An 18,453-nucleotide genomic window follows, 5' to 3' on the forward strand; every position below is an offset into this window, starting at 1 on the left:
CAGGGTTCCCAGGAGCAGCAGTCAGTAAATATTTTTGCTGCCTTCCTAGAACCTGGAGTGGCCTCTAAGAGAGAATGGTTTGAATGGTCCTATTCTTTAGCGGCTTTGACCAATTGTCTTTGTTTTTTTCCTCATTTGCACATTCAAAGGCAGCCCCAGGACACCTAGCAGAAAACAAAACGACACCTCCCCACCCCTCCGCAGCTGAGACCATGTAAGCATTTAGTGCCTCCTCAAGTTTTCAAGGACCAGAATTTAGGCCCAGAGGGCCCTGAATCAAGTCCAATCAGTATTTTTTTGTTTCTTCCCTGGTAGACCAAGCTGCGCTACCTTTGGTCATTCTCCCTTTTTCCAACCTCAACTTGATGCTGGATTTATCTTCCCAAAGCTCAGCTTTCCACACGCAAATCCTGGCTCAGTGACTTCACTGTGTCGCCTCTGACAAGTCACCTGGCGTTTCAGAGCCTGGTCTTCCACCTGGAAAATGGGTATAATAATCTTGCAGGGCAACCTTTAACAGAGGCATGTGAAGTACCTATTCCCTGCTAGAGATGCAGTAAGCTATTCTTGGCCACATACAGAAATGAAAGCAAAATCCTTGTTGTGACACTGGAGGTCCTCCATGCTGTGCTTCCAGCCTCTTTCTGTAGTCCTCTCATTCCTTACCCACACTTTGGCCAAGTGCTCACTGTTCCCTGAAAATGCTTGTATTTTCCAACCTCAGTATTACCTGTGCTTTTTCCCCTGCCAGACATACTTTCCCCAATATCCCTGATAAATATTTTCCCACTCTTGCAAGATGGGCTTAAAGGACCCGTCCTTTACAAGATGTGCTTGGAGATCCCTCATGTCACTGTCTATCTCCCCTACCAGGCCACAAGTGCCTGGAGAGTGATACTGGTCTGTCCAGGGTGTTGTCCAGCACAGTACCTGGCACAGCACAAATGTCACTAAAATTTTGTTGACTGAATGAATGGATGAATAGTTCATTCTAAGCTAAACCTTAGAGTAAGGTATCTTTGCTGTATACCAGCTTTGGGGCTCCTCTGGGACCTCCTCATGTTTCATCTCCTTCCTAAGGTCTACTCCTCTCCTCATCATTGCAGTCTTAGCACTGGATTGTCTCTGCGCTATTCTCTCCCTCTCCGCAGAGGCTCATCATCCAGACTGTGTAGGGGTAGTTCATCTCCTCACATTCCCATTTCTCTAAGGACCTGAGAACAAGCCCATTGGCTGTCCTCATATCAAATGTTCTACTGCCAATCTCTTCAGGGATGTAGATAAGGAGGGACAACACATAACAAGGGACACAGATCCTAGAATCGCATAGAGTTCTTATCCTTGTTGTAGATCAGTGCTGTCCAGTAGATCTTCCTGGAAATGGAAATGTCTGTATCTGTGTTGTCCAATAAAGTAGCCACTAGCCACCTGTGGCTATTGGGCATTTGAAATGTGGCTAGTGTGACTGCGGAGCTGAATTTTTTATTTAAATTTAAATAGCCACATGTGGGTAGTGGCTACCATATTGGACAGTGCAGAATTAGACCTTTAGGAGTGTACAGCCTGGTGGGGATAATGTCAATACAATAATAAGTGCAGGCCCAGAAAGAAATGGAGCATAAAGGAGAAAACCTAACTTGGGGTGGGGGTCGGGGAACGTTTTCTAGATCAGTCCCTTAAGCTGAGTCTTGAAGGGTGCATAGGAATTAGCCAGGTAAAGAAGGACATTTGTCAGAGGGAGCAGCTTATGCAAAGGCCTGGAGGTGTGAGAGACTGCAAGGTGTTGGTGGAATAGTAAAAAAGGAATGGGAGAGGGCAGCCCAGGCAGTGGGTGCAGCATATACCAAGCATGGAGATAGGGAATCCTTCTCTGTATATCCCCATTCCTCTGTTGCCAACAGATTTCTCACCCCAGATTCAAAAAACCAAAACCAAACCCATTGCCACTGAGTTGATTCCAACTCATAGTGACCCTATAGGACAGAGCAGAACTGCCCCCATAGGGTTTCCAAGGAGAGCCTGGTGGATTTGAACTGCCAACCTTTTGGTCAGCAGCCATAGTACTTAACCTACTACACCACCAGGGTTTTCACCCCAGCCTCAGTAGAAGCTAAAGTAGGACCCGGTGACACATAGTTTCTCTACTGTAAAATTACTATTTTTACCTTTGTAATTAATGAGTAGCTTGTAGAGAGATCCACTGAGACTATGTAAATATCCTGTAACTCCTCAAACTTTCACCTACTAGTTTTAGCATTCACTGATGGTTCTCCCCTTAAACTATTGTGGTTGTGGTTACCAAATGGTGATTTTCTAATGCCATTATTCTTTCTACATGCATAAGTTAGCATTCTACTGTAAGAAAGAGCCTTCCCTTCTCCCACATTTATTTTATTCAATGAATTGTAACACATTACTCTTATTCTTTATTTTGATGTTCAAAATGGCCCAGTTTTGGCCAGCAGGAGGCCCTTAAAGCTGGCTCCTGTGTCCTTTTGACATCTCTCCATGTTTCTTTGAGCACTTCCTTGTTTTCTGGCACCACAAGATGCTCTAGGCCCATTTGTACTTTCCTTGGCCCAGCCTGCAATCAGCCATTTATCTCTCCAAGGACTCTTGGTTTGTTTTTTCTTTTAGTAGAGAATGGTATTTAGGAACCAAGACTTAGGCACTAGGTGTTATAGCTACATTTTCAGAGTTTGATTTTTCATTTGGAAAAAGTTTTTGTATACATTGACACTCTAAGGAAGAGCTTTCAAACCTTTTCCCTCATCTTATTTACTTATATCAGTATGGACTCATGGATTTTTAGTCGATGAGTTATAATCCACCATTATAATAATTTATTTTGAATTATCACTATTTTGAATATATCATTTTATTGTTATATATATGTATTAAGCACATAATAGACATCTATATTTCTCTGTATCTATGTATATAAATACCACGAGTTCATACAGACACCTTGAGGAGGTTCTTTTAATAGTCCAGGTTAAACCCAAAACAATAAATAGCTCAACTGTGAAGTAGAAGATGATGTAGAGAAGAGGGGATAGATTCCAGAGCTCTTTAGGAGTTAGAGCTCATACCCACTTCAGAGCTAGAAGGGACCCTATTTTACAAATGAAAAAAAAAATGAGGCACAGAGTCACTCTCATCCAGTTCATCCATAAGACACGGATGGGTTGAGTGTGGTTGCGAGTCCAGCCAAGTCTTTCAATTACTGCTGTGCACCAACTCCATGCCAGGCCCTCTCCCAGGTGGGTAGATGAAGCTAACCGAACCCCCTGGGCCAGGGTGAGCTCCCTGATGCTTCCCAGTTCTTAAGCTTGCAGTGCCCAGACTCAGGTTGGTCCCCAACAAGATGCAACAACAACAACAAAAAAACCAGTTGCTGCAGAGAGGGCACAGCCGTAGCTCACTGGATGGCAGAGAAGTTGCTGTGGTGCCACACTGGTGGAACTTGTAAAAATCCATCCTCTGGATTTATGTGGTTAAGGTTTAGAGACCAGCTGATCTTTCATTACAATGTTAGAGGTTTTCTTTCTCCAGCACTTCCTTACCTGTTACAGAGACCAGTGAGAGGCTGCAATAGACAGCACTCCCTTATGACGTCTCCCTATTGATATTTAGAACCTATTCTGCTCTCCAGTTCCAGGTTCCAAACCCTTACAGTCTCAAGTGCATTTTTTGCCCTTGAGTTATGTGAGATGCTTTTGTATCCTTATAATCCACCCCTGTTTTTGCTTAAAGAAAGAAAGCGGGGGGGGGGGGGGGAGCAATAAAAACGGGCAAATAAAAATTAAGGGAAAACTTTACATAGCTATTAAACGTGAAAAAATTGTTTAACCTCTCCAACAAAACAAAACAAAACAAAAACCAGTTGCCATTGAATTGATTCCTACTCATGGTGAGTCCATGTGTTTCAGAATAGAACTGCACTCCCTAGGGTTTTCAAGGCTGTGACCTTTTGGAAGCAGATTGCCAGGCCTTTCTTCTGAGGTGCCACTAGGTGGGTTCTAACTGCCACCAGCCTTTCAGTTAGCAGCAAAGTGCTTAACCATTTATGCCACACAGGAACTCCTTAGCAGAACCTAATGCTTGGGAAAGGGACCCATTTCCCCACCTTACTGTGTGGGGAGCACCATGCTGAGACTTTTATAGTCAGAGTTGTATGGCAGTCTGACAGACCTGGGTTTGAATTCTGGATCTGCCACTTACTAGCCAAGTACTCCGGTAAGTTTATACTTCTCATCTGTAAAACAAGCCTTCTTTCATAGCCCCTGACCCTTGATGAATGGCAGCCATCATTAGCTCCAATCTTCATAACAACCCTGTGAGAAAGGGATTATTTAGCCTTGTTGTATAAATGCTTTATCAAGGCTCAGAGAGGTGAGATCTCAGTGGGTGAATGTCAGCCCTAGGAAAGGACGGACCATGTCTGTTTCGGTTACTGTTATATTCCCAGTGCCCAGATAAATGCCTGGTGCATAGTTGGAATTTAATAAATATTTGTGAATGAATTTGATCTGACTGACTTAAAAAACTCTATGCAATTTCTATTTGTCCTTCCAGGATGGGGGTTGTATCTGGGCTAAGGACCTCAGAGAAGGCTGTGGGAAGCCTGAGTTGAGCTGAGACCTAAACCCTGGTCTCCTGACTCCTGAGTCATTCCGTTTGCCCTTTACTGAGCTGCCTCCAGATGGAAAGGCTTCCTTCAGCTTAGGATTTGGCATACTCTCCCACCTTTTTCATTCTCCTCATCCTTCTCCAGCCCAGTTCTATTCCTGGTGAGGGCAAGCGACAGGAAGAGCATTTGACCAGGAGTCAGCAACTTCCTGTGTAACACTGGGCAAGTTGTTCAATCTTTTGGGGGCTTAGTTCCTCATCTACAGAATGGGAAACCTGACCTACTTCTTTCTCGACTGTTACAAAGATCAAGGGAAATAACTGATATGAAAGAGGTATGTGGGCTGTTAGATGCTAGCGATATTACTATTAGCAGCATCACCTTGCCTAGCTTTCTGTTTCCCCATCCAGACAGTTGTTCACTTGGGTCATTCACTTTGTTTCTGGTGTGGAGAAGTTGAGGTTTTCCCTGATACCTAGAAAACTAGACAGGAGATGTCACTTGCTATTTGTATTACTTGGGACAAATTTCCTCAACAGCAAGTGAGTATAAAGATCTTGAACATTCAAGGTAATGTAAAGATTCAGGTGATAAAAAATATGAAATCCCTAGGCAAAATGCCTGGCACAAAGTAGGCTCTTAATGAGTATGACATATTTGTTGTTGACTCCCAGATATAAAAATAACAGCTACAGATACTGAGAAACCCACTGTTCAGCAAACCTCAGAGGTATTATCATCATCCCCATTTCAGTTTCAGAAGTTGGAACTTGCCAAAGGTCACATAACTAGAAAATGGCAGCACTGTCTGACTCCAGGGTGTGAGCTCTTACCTGTGTGCCCTGCTCCCTCAAATGGGATGTCCTTAGCTCAGTACTGAAATGGGCAGAATGTACCTAACTGGCACACAGTATGTGATTAGGAACAGTTAACTGGATGAAGGAATGACACCACCTACCTCCTTCAAACATATCCAAGCTTACAGTACAGAGATGTTTACAAAGAGTATATGTGATTTTCAGTCTCATTCATTTGTTCTTTTGTTCACTCAGCATTCATTCAATGCTTACCACACCAGGTGCTGAGGATGTATAAGGCCACATGTCCCTGCCCTTAAGGAACTCAATCTGGTGGAGGAACACAAAATAAACATTTAATCAGTGTGTACACAAGTATTCTAATATGTATACAGTAGGTGTTTAAACTGTATACAGTAGGCCCATAACTGATGAATAATATAGATTATCAAATGCAGTGGATGCCTGATATATGTGGACAAAGTACTACTTTGCTATGCATTCAAAATAGTAGAAATAAACCTATTCAGAAACTACTCGAAGAACATACACACAATAGAAGTAAATGTACACATACTAGGAGCACGGATGCATATGACAGGAACTATATACAATAAATGGAGCCCTGGTAGCACAATGGTTAAGAGCTTGTCTGCTAACCAAAAGGTCAGCAGTTCAAATCCACCAGCAGCTCCTTGGAAACCCTACGAGGCACCAGGGACTCCAGGCACTGGTAAGCAATGGATAAATACGCTGTCGCTAAACATCCCATAATTAAAATATACATACGCCCAGGCTTATTTCGTAGTAGTGCACCCCACAAATGTACACACATCAGAAGTACACACAGATCAGTTGACAATGTTCATTAAAATGCTAATTGGCAATGACTTTGAGCTAAGAACCCATCTCTGAGAGACCTCTACATGACCTTGGACAAAATAAATACTTCCTTCCTCTCCTTGGGGCCCAGGATTCTAAAAAATCCACAATCCCCGGGGAGTGAGCAGCCGCCTTCCTTACTTCTTGTAGAACCTCAAAGCCCCAGGGGTGTCACGGCCACCAAAAGGGGTCCCTTGCAATTAGGTACCCGAGACCGCCTTCCGTTGCCCATATCAGAAAGACCTGAATGAAAAGGGAAAGAGCATGGGTGCGAGAAACACTGCAGGGCTGAGGTGCACGGCGGGGTGGGGGGGTGCCAGTTGACCCACCACCCACTGACTCCAGCTCCTCTTCCGGTCTGTCTCCACAACGCGCATGCGCAAAACTGGCCTTTAAACGTGCACCGCCGACCCATCCGGAAAGAAGACCTAGTAATTACAATCTTGCTCCTCCGCCGCTGTTGTGGACTATTTTCTCTCAGTTGGAGCGGTACTTTTGAGTTTCTGCTTTCACCTAGGGAATCCACGCCAGCTGATTCAGCTCGCTCCCCAAGGGATGAAGGCTTCCTAGGATTTGGTCTAATTCGAGGCATACGAGGCTAGGAGGGACATACTGCGGAGGGATCCGGTTTGTTGTGGTGTGGAGGGAGCGGGAGGGGGGAAGAGGCTGACAAACTAAGATGGCTGCGGTAGCGATGAGGGCCGCCGCGATGGGGAGCTAACTGGCGGTGAAGGCTGCGGTAGTTGGGAGTCATTGGCACAGTTTGGAAGGAAAGGAGTGGAACGAAGAGGCGGTAGCAGTAGCGGCAGCCTGAGACTCTCAGAACACGGCAGCCACACGCCCCCTAGGCCCTCGGCGGGCGGCGGCCGCCCTGCTTAGGGCCTAGTCCCCGAGCAGTGCCTTGGCTTCAGACAGCGGCGGCGCCATGAGTCCTTAAGGGCGGTCCGGGCCCTCCTGATACTTGGCCCAGCTGTAGGGCCCACCATGGAGCCAGGGTCCGACGACTTCCTACCGCCGCCGGAGTGCCCGGTGTTCGAGCCCAGCTGGGCCGAGTTCCGAGACCCGCTTGGCTACATCGCGAAAATCAGGCCCATTGCGGAGAAGTCGGGCATTTGCAAGATCCGCCCACCCGCGGTAAGGCCCAGGGCTACTGGTCGCCGGCGACAGGGTCGGCGATGGAGGGCGGCGGGGGGAGGGCGGGGAACTAGGGTACCTGGCGGAGAAGTCGGGTGGAGGGCAGCTCAAGGTGTGGGGGAGCGGGGGGTGGGGGTGGGGGTGGGGGTGGGGGCGCTGGAACTGTTGTGGATGCTGCCCGGGTCGGAAAAAGAATGCTGGGGCCGGGGGTCCTCTCGTGATATTAAGTCCGTAGTTACCTGGATCAGAGGCACACCCCCCTCCCCACCCCAGTCTTCAGGGATGCCTAGTGGGCGGGGGAGAGTTCACAGAGAGGCACCCCACACATTTCTTAGTTACCACCGACCACCCGGGTCAGGGCTGCGCTAATAAGGCGGTTCTCTCATCTGCTGTCAATCACGTCTCTTAAGGAAGGCAGCCTGATGTAGTGGAAAGATCACAGTTTTGAAGGGAGACAGACCTGAGTTCCAAACTCTACTCTGCAGCTTACTAGCTAGTTGTGTGACCTTGGGCAAGTAACATAATCTCTCTGAGCCTGTGAGATGGGTTTCGTGTACTTTGAATGGTTATTGAGAGAATTAGATTAAGCTAGGTAGTGCCTGTGTGTTGTAGGCACTAGATAAGTGACAATTATTGTGACTGTGAAGGTGTTTGATGTGGCTGTTGATTTTCCCCTAAGTGAGTTGACTCATATTTACTCAACACTGCCCATTCCAGGCCAGTCTGTGATAATAGCCTGGTGGACCAGAGTTGGTCTCACAGTTCTTTCCTCTGAGATGGGTTCAGGGAATTATCTCCTTTCCTAATCAGGGTCGAAGACATTGTCAGGGCCTTTCCTGCATATCACACCCTCCGCCCCCCAACTTGATTTCTTATAGAGAGTCTTGGACCAATCAGCTTGGGGGTGGGTTACCAGTCCTTGGAAGATGTCTACTTTTGCTCTGTCCCAGAATGTAGGAGGTCCCAGAGGATAGGGCATTCCTGGGCTCCCAGAAACAGAATGAAGCTATGGAAGAGGGTGCCTTTGGAACACCTCATTCCCAGAGGTCAGCAGCAAAGGGTGTATCTTTGCTCTTAGGCCTGGCTTCAGACCAGAAGTTTCCCCAGGGGCTAGGACAACTGACGCCTTGCTGGCATGGGGGACAAATGATGATATGTGGTGTTCAGTGACCACTTGGGATTCCAAGGACAGGAATTGATTTGGCTGGAACAGGGTGTTTTTGAGTGAATGTCTCCTGACTGGAATGAGATGGGAAGCCTCACTCCTACTGGAGGAGGGCACCGCAGACCTCCTTTTTCACCTCGATACTTTCTGGTGCTCAGCCACAGATCTAGGCTAGTTTAAGATGGATCCTTTGAGGGGTGTGGGGTAAGCCAGTTTCTCCCCTGTTGGAGCCTGGCCACAGACCTCTGAGGTATCCTTGTCCTTGGTAAGGGAGTGGCAGTGGGTAGTGAGATGTCAGGAAGGCTAGCAGAAGGGAGAGGCCGGAGTCCTGGGCACACTTGTAGGAAAGAGGCATTATCTGACAACAGTAGGTAGTTGAGGCCTGACATTGATTTTTTTCTGTGTTGGGCTTAGCTGGGCAGGCTAGCCTTGAGCTGGTGGTCGTTACCCTGCCTTGGGGGACCAGGAAGGAGGTGTGTGTGGCCAGCAGGGGGCCGTCCTTTGTTACACTTATCTATCTCAGCAGTCCGCTTCCTCTAATCCGAGAGACCTGGCTCTCTGGTTTTTTTTTTTTTTTTTCCTCTCTCTCCTTGTCCGGGGCTACTCCTTTAGGCAGCTGAACCTTCTTCTGGCTGGAATTTGAAATTCACTAAAGTGGCACATGGGCCCAGAGTGGGAGCCTTTGTGCAGATGAGTATCTGGGAATTGGAGGTTTGCCTGTGGAAGGGAGGTTTGGAATCCGACTTGCTGGACAGGTGACTGTTGTACTTGGGGAAAATAAGTGGGAGGAGAGTGTTGGTACCTTGGAGCAGGCCCAGGACTCATATCTCACCTCCAAGCTGATTGGTCTGTGCATCTTGCATAAAGGTAGCTAACCTTTTTATCACCATATCCTGATAATACTGAACATTTGATAGACAACAGTGTGGGACTAAAGGGAGGGTAAGGGAGCTTGTAGGTCCCAGGCTGGAAGATTTGTTGGACCTTCCCCAGTTGTCTGTTGCACCCACAGCTCCTGCTCTAGAAATCTCAATTCTGCTATTGCCAGTCATGAGTTCCTTGATGTTGCACTTATTCTTGTCTAGAACTTGATTCAGCAGGAAAGAAGGGTGCCTGGAGTTTTGGGTTTGAGCACCTTTTTACCGGGGTTACCTGCCCTAAGGGGAGTGCTATGCTCTAATGGAAGGCAAGAGGACATGGAACCCTTTTGGGAGCTTGTCTGAGTTTGAGTCATACCATTTTAGCCTACATACTTTTTTTTTTGCCCCTGTTTCACTGTGCACCAGGTGTTTTCTGCCTGCTTCAGGTTGGGGGAGGAGTATGCGTGCATGTAAGTGAGTCGTCTGGCCCCGTTTCTAAACGTGTGTGCAGAAGAGGACAGCAGCTTTTTCTTCTGTTTTACTGTTGCCCACCCCCCCCCCACCCCCACCCGTATGGATGTGTGCATGTGTGTGTATATATATCACTGGTAGGTATAATGCAGAGCCTTGGATTGGAGGTCAGAAGATACTAACTGAGCATGTGATTTTAGAGAAAGCACCTTTCTTTCTCTGGGCCCCACTTTCCTTAGTAAAATGAGGGCATTGGTCTAGGTTATTCGAGGTTCTTTCCCCCACCCCATCAGGAGCCAGAGCTCGGGGGAGGAGAGGAACACATGGGAGGCTCGGAGGGGGCTAGGGAGGGAACTCTCCACAGCTACCCTTGGGCAAGACAGAACAAGCTTCAATTTGTCAAAGCAGAGTCTCCCCCACTTTTATTACCTTTCCCTGACTTCCCTCCCCCGCTTCCCCAAATCTTCCCATTCTTTGCCACCACAGTCAGGCATCCCAGCATACACCACCACCCCCACCACCACCTCCCCCCTCCCCCACTGGACTTGCTCTCCTGCCTCTTCCTGTACATGGCAGGTGTGTAAGAGAACCCACAGGAAGCCTTCCAGACCCAGTGAGTAATGCAGATTCTTGCTCCCTGTTCCTTGCTCTTGCCTCCAATATCTATCTCAGGCCTTTAAACTGAGAGAACAGACATTAAAGGCGCAAACCTTTAAATCCTGCCAGAATTGGAGCTGAGCTACTCTGCATGTGTACTAGGTGGTGAGATCAGCCTTAGATATCAACTCTTAATGATGATGTCTTTGAATAACACTTTCGTTTGAAGCTAGTTTAATTTTCCATGTCAGTCTTGTGAGGAAGTCAGGGCAAGAATTCATATTCTTACCTTACAGATGAGAAAACACGCTTAGAAAGGTAAAATCCTATAGCTAGTAGTATGTAGTAGAGCTAGAACATGAAGCCAGGACTCTGACCGCAGATTCTGTGTGCTTCCCAATACTCTTAGACTGAGTGTCTTATAGTGCATGGCTAGGAGACGAGGGATTAATGTGAGTGTAGGGAGTGTTTAGAGTTCACTGTTTGGGGCCCCATCTCTCTATTTCTTGAGAGCCTGGCACTGTACTGTTGGGAGGGACTCAGGAGAAATTTCCCAGGGCATGTGCGTGGGGCCTTGTATATGGACTTGAGGGGCTGCTCGGCCCTGTTGTGAGTTCTGCATGGTGGGTTGGGCTTTTGCCAGATGAAAGGGTCTAGGTTGCCTGGAGGTCTGGAAAGGTGTGAATGGGATGCTGAGCTGCTTTTGGTACCCTATAGTCTTGCACTGTGCTGGAGTGACCCAAGTCTCTTTCCCTTCTCTACCCTTTCAGGACTGGCAGCCACCCTTTGCTGTGGAAGTAGACAACTTCAGGTTTACCCCCAGAATCCAGAGGCTGAATGAACTAGAGGTGAGAAGACTAGCAGCTGGTGGTGGGGGTGGGGAGAATGAGTACTTGAACTCTGATCCCACTTCCCTCATGCCCTCCCTGGCTAAGGTGCTTTACATAACTAGGCTTTTATTCTCTTGTCTATGAAATTGCATCTCCTTTGCATACCCAGGGCATGAAGGACTCTTCAGAGCTCTGAATATAACCAAGAGCAGTGACATTTATTTTCTCTGAACGAAGGTTTGCTATTTCTGAAGCTCCCCTGTCAACCAGCCTATCATACCTGGTTCAACGAAAGGGAAATATGGTGCCAGCTGAGACCCTTTCTTGCTAGGCCAGCTGAATGTGGCCTCATTTATCCAACTCATTCATAACTGTGTTATCTACCTTCCATCTGTGTTGTTTGGTAAGATGGAAGGTGAAGTAGATGGATGGGAACAGCACAAGAACTAGTCTATGTGGAGGCTGGAATAGTTAAAAACTTGGGCAGGGGATCAGGCAGGTAGGGCATGCCTTCTCCCTCTTGTTATGTGTAGGAAGTCTAGGCCCTTTCCATGAGTAGGTGGGGTTCTCCACTAAGGGCTTAAGAATGCCCTGGGATAATGAGAGTAGGTGCCTTAAAGCCAGTTCCGGGTAAGGTCCTGGAGTTTTCCAAGGAAGATGCAGGATAGAAGAATGCTACCACCTCCTCCCCAATTAATTATTCTGTATCCACAAGCTTTAGTAGATGTTCTGGCGTGCTCGTGGGAGTGGGGGATGGAATTAGGCCCAGCTGAACATCCACGACCTAAAAGCTTCTTTGTCTTCTAGACTAGAGTTTCTCAACCTCGGCACTATTGACCTTTGGGGCCAGACAATTGTTTGTTGTAAGGAATATCCTATGCATTGTTGGATGTTTATCAGCATCCCTGACCTGTACCTGTTAGATGCCAGTATTATCCCCTTTGGGTTATGACAACCAAAACTGTCGCAGAACATCTCCAAATGTCCCCAGGGGAACAAAATTGCCCCACATTGGTAGCCACTGTCCTAGACTCAGTCTAGGTGCTGTTTTGGTAAGGGCAAAAGTCACCTCTGGTGGGGGGGGGGCGGTACAGGTTCCTTAAAGAAATGTATCTGACCAAGCCTGTGGTGGTATAGTTTGGTCAAGGTATAGCCTAGGACAAGACAGGGGCAGGATTTCCAGAGGGATGGTAGTGGCTAATGGGGGGGGGGGGAGGGGAAGAGCAGGGATGAGGCCAAGGCCAGAAAACTAAGGGCTGAGGTGGAGGGAATAGGGTTTCTGGACCCTTAGGGGTTCCCACAGCCAAGGAGTCGTAGGTCATTTCCACAAGTAGATCTTAGTTTTCCTCATTTATGACATAGAAAGGGACCAGGGCAAGATAGTGAATCGTGGTGACTATCTAGTTTTCCCTAGAACAGACCCTCTGACCAGGGTGAGGTGATAGGCTTGAGGCCTTTGGGAGCCCTTTTTGGGCTACTGAGATTTCAAGGAAGCATGGTACGTGCCTTGTTCTGGGATCTTTGGCCTACATTGGGTCCTGGGTTGGCCAGGTGCCAGTGCTGCTTTGGTGTACTATCTCTTAGTCCTTTAGGCCAACCTGTTTATAGTACGCATTCTTAGTCTTCAGCCACTGTGGACCAAGTTTCATGGCGCGTAAAAAGATGAGTGCGTTCTCTGGAGCCTTTGTTCTCTAAAACATGCCTAGAGCTTAGATAGAATTTTGAAGCTTCCAGAGGGTCTTCACTGTTTTTCTCGTTAAGTCCACCCCTCTCGGGTAAGTGGATTGGGCAGTTATTTTATTCTCCTTTTATAAATCAGAAAATAAGGGTTCAGAATGTGGAACTGATTTGTTTAAGACTGTACAGCAAATTAGTAGCAGAGGAGAAGCCACAACTTAAGTTATTTAAATCCCAAATCTCCTAATACTTGCTGTGTGAGTCTCTGTTTCCTCGTGTGTAAAAGAGATAATACTCATACAATCCTGTAAGGGAGATTGAGAGAGAATGTATATAAAGTTTTGAATGTTGTACCCTCCCCTGTTTTGAGACCTTGGGCTTACCTAATTGACTAGAAGGTGCCAGAGGTGAGAATGTAGGTGGGGATAAGCACTACCTAGTTTAGTAGAGCCTGGAGTCCAGTTCACTGGGAGAGGCCCTGGGTAATGTAGGTGGGCTGTACCCTTTCTCTTCCCCTGAGATTGGGCCAGAGACAGGCAGGAGTCAGTTCCCAGTGAGGAGGCCAGCCTCTTTGAGCCATTTCTTCCCCAGGCCCAGACAAGAGTGAAGCTGAACTACTTGGATCAGATTGCCAAATTCTGGGAAATCCAGGGCTCCTCCTTAAAGATTCCCAATGTAGAACGGCGGATCTTGGACCTCTACAGCCTCAGCAAAGTAAGAATAGGTTTTTCTCAATCCCCCAGCCACCCCCCACACAAATAGCCTTGGCATTTTGGGGGCCCCCCTTGGTTTGGATATTGGGTTGCTGTGCTGCAGTAGAAGCAGCATAGCCTGGCAACATACAAGCTATCATCAGAACTTCTTAGTGTCTCTTGCTGACTCTGGGTGGTGGTGGTTGGGAAGAGGGGGATAGCCTCCAGTGATGTGAGAAGCTAGAGTCGTCCTCATTGCCTTTTCTACAGGCCTGTTCCCTGTTGTATATACACACAACATATCCATGTCCCTTCCTGTTTGTCATTTCAGATCGTGGTGGAGGAAGGTGGTTATGAAGCCATCTGCAAGGACCGTCGGTGGGCCCGAGTGGCCCAGCGCCTCAACTACCCACCAGGGAAAAACATTGGCTCCCTGCTGCGTTCCCACTATGAACGCATCATTTATCCCTATGAGATGTACCAGTCTGGAGCCAACCTTGTGGTAAGGACACTAGGCTGAAGTGGAGGGAGGCTTTACCCCCAGATACATTTTCTTAATGGAACTGGTTCTGTGGACTAGAGACTTAGGACCTAGACTTTATCCATTCCTAGTGATGCTTATAATCTTTCCGTACTGCTCAGGGTCAGAGGTCCTAGAGTTTTTTGGTCTGTATGGCCAGCCTACTATCCATTATGAGATAAGGCCTTAAATAATAGAGAAATTCAGAGGAAGGAGAGATGTTTCGGGCTGGAGAGATCTGGGAAGAGATGAGTCTTGTGTGGTTGGGGAGAAAGTTGTGGGGGGAGGTGTTTGGAAGAAAGAATGGCATAAGCAAAGGCACTGAGAATAATTCCCAAAGTGTATGTGGTGTCAATGAGGAAGACTAGTTGAGCAGGGGCTGTTGGTACGGGCTAGTTGAGTGGAACCACAGCTTTGTCAGTGGGTGAGGGTAAAAGGGAAGCCCTCGCTGTTGGAGGCTGGAGCCCCATGCCCTAACCCTTACCCCTCATCTTTACCCAGCAGTGTAACACACGTCCATTTGATAATGAGGAGAAGGACAAGGAATACAAACCCCACAGCATCCCCCTTCGACAGTCTGTGCAGCCTTCCAAGTTCAACAGCTATGGCCGGCGGGCCAAGAGATTGCAGCCTGATGTGAGTACTTCCCCCATCTATCTTAGGGCTTTGGGAGTGGAGTGAGTTTTCTCCCTCCCTCTGGCCAAGGTTGTGTCCCTTTTGTCAGTTCTCTGAGTTTTGAGCGTTAGTGTGCCTCTCTTCCGTCACTCTTGCTCTTTCTTCTGCCCTCAGCTGAGTGTCTGAGCTGGCTCTTGATCTTTTAGTACAATATCTGTTGCATGTCTGTCCTTCTTGCCTGTCTTGTTCCATTCCTTGCTCACTGTGCTCATAGAAGTAAAACTCTTCTTTCTCCTTATACCTGTATTTTACCTCTAGGCAGAGGCTTGTATGCCAGGCATTTTCTAGGCACTGGGGATACAACAGGACAAGACAGACACTGTCCCTGGGCTCATTAAAGCATGTAATTTAGCAGATCATATTAGTCACTACCATTTGTTGAATGCTTATTCTGTGCCAAGCACTGTTACATTTTTTTATATATATTATCTTCAGTCCCCTCATAACTCTGTAAGGTAGGGGTTAATGTTCTCATTTTACAGTTGAGAAAACTGAGATCTCGTCCAAATTCCTTTCCAAGAGAGGGCTGAAGAGGGAGCTCACTTTGCCCTGGCCTGCCTATGCCTCAGCCCCTGGCATGAGCCCAGGTGATATATAGTCTAGCTATTGTTTTTTTATGATGGGGCAGTCTGCCCCAGATAGCAGTCTTGATACATTCATGTCTTTCTTCCTAGCCGGAACCCACAGAGGAAGACATTGAAAAGAATCCAGAGCTGAAGAAGCTACAGATCTATGGGGCCGGTCCCAAGATGATGGGCCTGGGCCTCATGGCCAAGGATAAGACTCTGCGGAAGAAAGGTGAGGCTTAACAGGCTAAGCCATTGTGAAGGTTGGACTCACCTGGGGAGAGGAGGCAGGGCGGTAACTGTCTCGGACCTGTACTTTAGAGCTGCTTTTCTCTCCCAGATAAGGAAGGGCCTGAGTGTCCCCCCACTGTGGTGGTGAAGGAGGAGCCTGGAGGGGATGTGAAGGTGGAGTCAACCTCACCTAAGACCTTCCTGGAGAGCAAGGAGGAGCTGAGTCACAGCCCAGAGCCCTGCACCAAAATGACGATGAGACTGCGGAGGAACCACAGCAATGCCCAATTTGTAAGGACCCTTCAAGGACCCATTTCTGGTCCCTTCAACAAACATTTCCATGTCATGGCACTGGACCAGGTTGCATTAAGCAGAAAAGCAGGCCTGATGGGCCCTGCCCTCATGTAGCTCACTTAATTGGGGAAAACAAGGCCAACTTGCATGGAACAAAGAATAGGAAAGGGTGATCAAGTGCTGTCAACATGAAGTGCTTGGAAGGGTCCGGAGGAGACTCAACTCTCCATTGCTTCAGGATAAAGGCTAAGCTCCTCATTACCATCTGTGAGCTAGTCCCTGCTGACCTCTAGCCTCATTTCCCAGCACTGCTCACCTCACTTCTCTGCTGTAGCCACACTGAACTATTTATAGGTGTGTTCATTTTTTCTTCTAAGGTACTCCATGCTCTTTCACTCCCTCACACTTTGCACATGCTTTTTTCTTCTGCCTCGAAGACTTTCCCCCTGCCTCTCTGCCCCATTGCCAAACCTCAGTTTGCCTTCAGGTTTCAGCCAGTTTCAAGCGTTACCTTTTCAATAAAGTCTTTTCTCAAGGCTGTCTCTCCCTTTCTTCAGCTGATTTGAGTGTTTCCTTCTCTAGGCTCCTACAGTGCACTTTATGGGCCGCCATTGGCAGTTTTCACACTGAGGTTTTAACTTGTATGAGCATGTATCTCTAGAGTTCTGTATATTCTTAGAAGGCAGATACCACATCTTACACATCTTTATGACCGCAGAGTCTAGCATGGTGCTTAACACTTAGGTGTTCGGTAAGCATTTGTTGAACAAATGATGGTGTGATAAAGGGCCTACGCTCACAGCTCTGCAGTTAAACTGCAGACCTAGTATGAATAGCCTGTCCAAGGACCATGAATGATCCAGCTGATCCAACCAGCAAACGCAGTAGGTTTGTAATGGAGAGCTGTATGAACCGGGGTACTGTCTGGAGGGGCCTGATGTTTGAAGGCTGGACAGGGTTTCGGTTGATGAACTTTTGCTTCCCTCCCCTGGCAGATCGAGTCATATATATGCCGGATGTGTTCCCGAGGGGATGAAGATGACAAGCTCTTGCTATGTGATGGCTGTGATGACAACTACCACATTTTCTGCCTGCTGCCTCCTCTACCTGAGATCCCCAAGGGTGTCTGGCGGTGCCCAAAGTGTGTCATGGCGGTAAGACCTCCCCAGCCTCAGTCCACATATACCTCATAGGGTGTAGTTGTCTTTCTTCATCTGGCCTTGTTGAGGGCCGCTTTCTAGCTTAGTCACAGTCTTAAGTTTTGGGTGCCTGGGGTGAGGAGGCTAGGCTGGGCAGAGCTTTCAGGGAAAGAGGAGGAGTTGACGCAGCCATTGCTTCTTCTGTCCTCTGGGAGCTCCCAGACCACCTAGGGAGGCAAGATTCATGATTAGATAGACTGTATATGATGACGTACAACCAGATGCTAAATTGTGTATTGCAAATTCTGAGGTGTAGAAGTTCAGAGGAGAGGAAAATGACTAAGGGCGATAATCAGAGAAGATGTCAGGAATGAGATTTGAAGGATAGGAATATGAAGAAAAAATTGTTCTTTTGATTGCTACATATTTTTATTTTTTAGAAAGCTTAGAAAATAGAAAAATTACCTATCATCCTAGCACCTATTAATAGTCTGGTATATTTCCTTCTAATCTTTTTGCTGTTGTGTATTCATAACTATCTTTAACAAGTTTGGGATCTTACATGTTTTCATTTGTTATTTCATAGTCATTTTTCTATATTACTAAATTTATTCACAAGTATGACTTTTTCTTTTAGGGGATACAGGATAGTCCATCACACGGATATAGTATTTATTTAGTTGTTTCATTCTTACCATGATATTTGGATTGGTTTGCAATGATGTAGACTTTTAACTAGGGAGCCCTGGTGGTGCAGTGGTTAAGCACTCGGCTACTAACCGACAGGTTAGCATTTCAGACCCACCAGCGGCTCTGCAGGAGAAAAGGCCTGGCGATCTCCTTCCATAAAGATTTCAGCCAAGGAAACCCTATCGGGCATTCTGTCCTGTCACATGCTATCACTATGAGTCAAAATTGACTAGATGGCACCTAACAACAACACAACAGACTTTAACTAGGAATATTCCAGACTGGGGTTGGAAAAACAACAGGAGCAACGGTACACAGGAGAACGTACCTAGTGTGGGTAGGGGCATGTGGAGAGCAGCTGAAGCAGCAGTGAGGTCTAAGAGGCCTGGGAAATCTGGCAGGGTGGCCTTCCTTCATCCAAATTCTGGGTGCTTCTACGTTTGCCTCTGGGTTTCTGGACGCAGAAACCTTAAGGACTTAGCTGTGGTCATAGAGACTGAGTGTGCAAGCGCACATGTAAACACACATACAGAGATGAGTAAAGAGATCAGAGCAGTACGTAATGGCCTTGGTAGTGGGCATTCCAGTGGGAGGAGTTTG

General features: G+C 47.2%; 1 protein-coding gene across 11 annotated transcripts in view; it reads left to right on the plus strand.

The window, feature by feature from the left end:
• The first annotated feature begins 6,973 nt into the window (after positions 1-6,973).
• KDM5C (lysine demethylase 5C) overlaps positions 6,974-18,453 on the plus strand; it is a 33,526-nt gene continuing 22,046 nt past the window's right edge. For 6 of the 11 annotated variants that reach the window (XM_049871871.1, XM_049871874.1, XM_049871873.1 and 3 more), the window contains exons 1-8: positions 6,974-7,446; positions 11,310-11,387; positions 13,638-13,760; positions 14,070-14,240; positions 14,760-14,894; positions 15,608-15,731; positions 15,840-16,021; positions 17,020-17,178. In XM_049871871.1, the coding sequence (XP_049727828.1) occupies positions 7,297-7,446; positions 11,310-11,387; positions 13,638-13,760; positions 14,070-14,240; positions 14,760-14,894; positions 15,608-15,731; positions 15,840-16,021; positions 17,020-17,178 (1,122 nt within the window). In that variant the 5' untranslated portion in view covers positions 6,974-7,296. The remainder of the gene's footprint in view (positions 7,447-11,309; positions 11,388-13,637; positions 13,761-14,069; positions 14,241-14,759; positions 14,895-15,607; positions 15,732-15,839; positions 16,022-17,019; positions 17,179-18,453) is intronic. The other 5 variants (XM_049871872.1, XM_049871876.1, XM_049871878.1 and 2 more) reach the window with 2 other exon arrangements.

This window comes from Elephas maximus, chromosome X (assembly GCF_024166365.1).
Source record: "Elephas maximus indicus isolate mEleMax1 chromosome X, mEleMax1 primary haplotype, whole genome shotgun sequence".
Classification (NCBI taxonomy): domain Eukaryota; kingdom Metazoa; phylum Chordata; class Mammalia; order Proboscidea; family Elephantidae; genus Elephas; species Elephas maximus.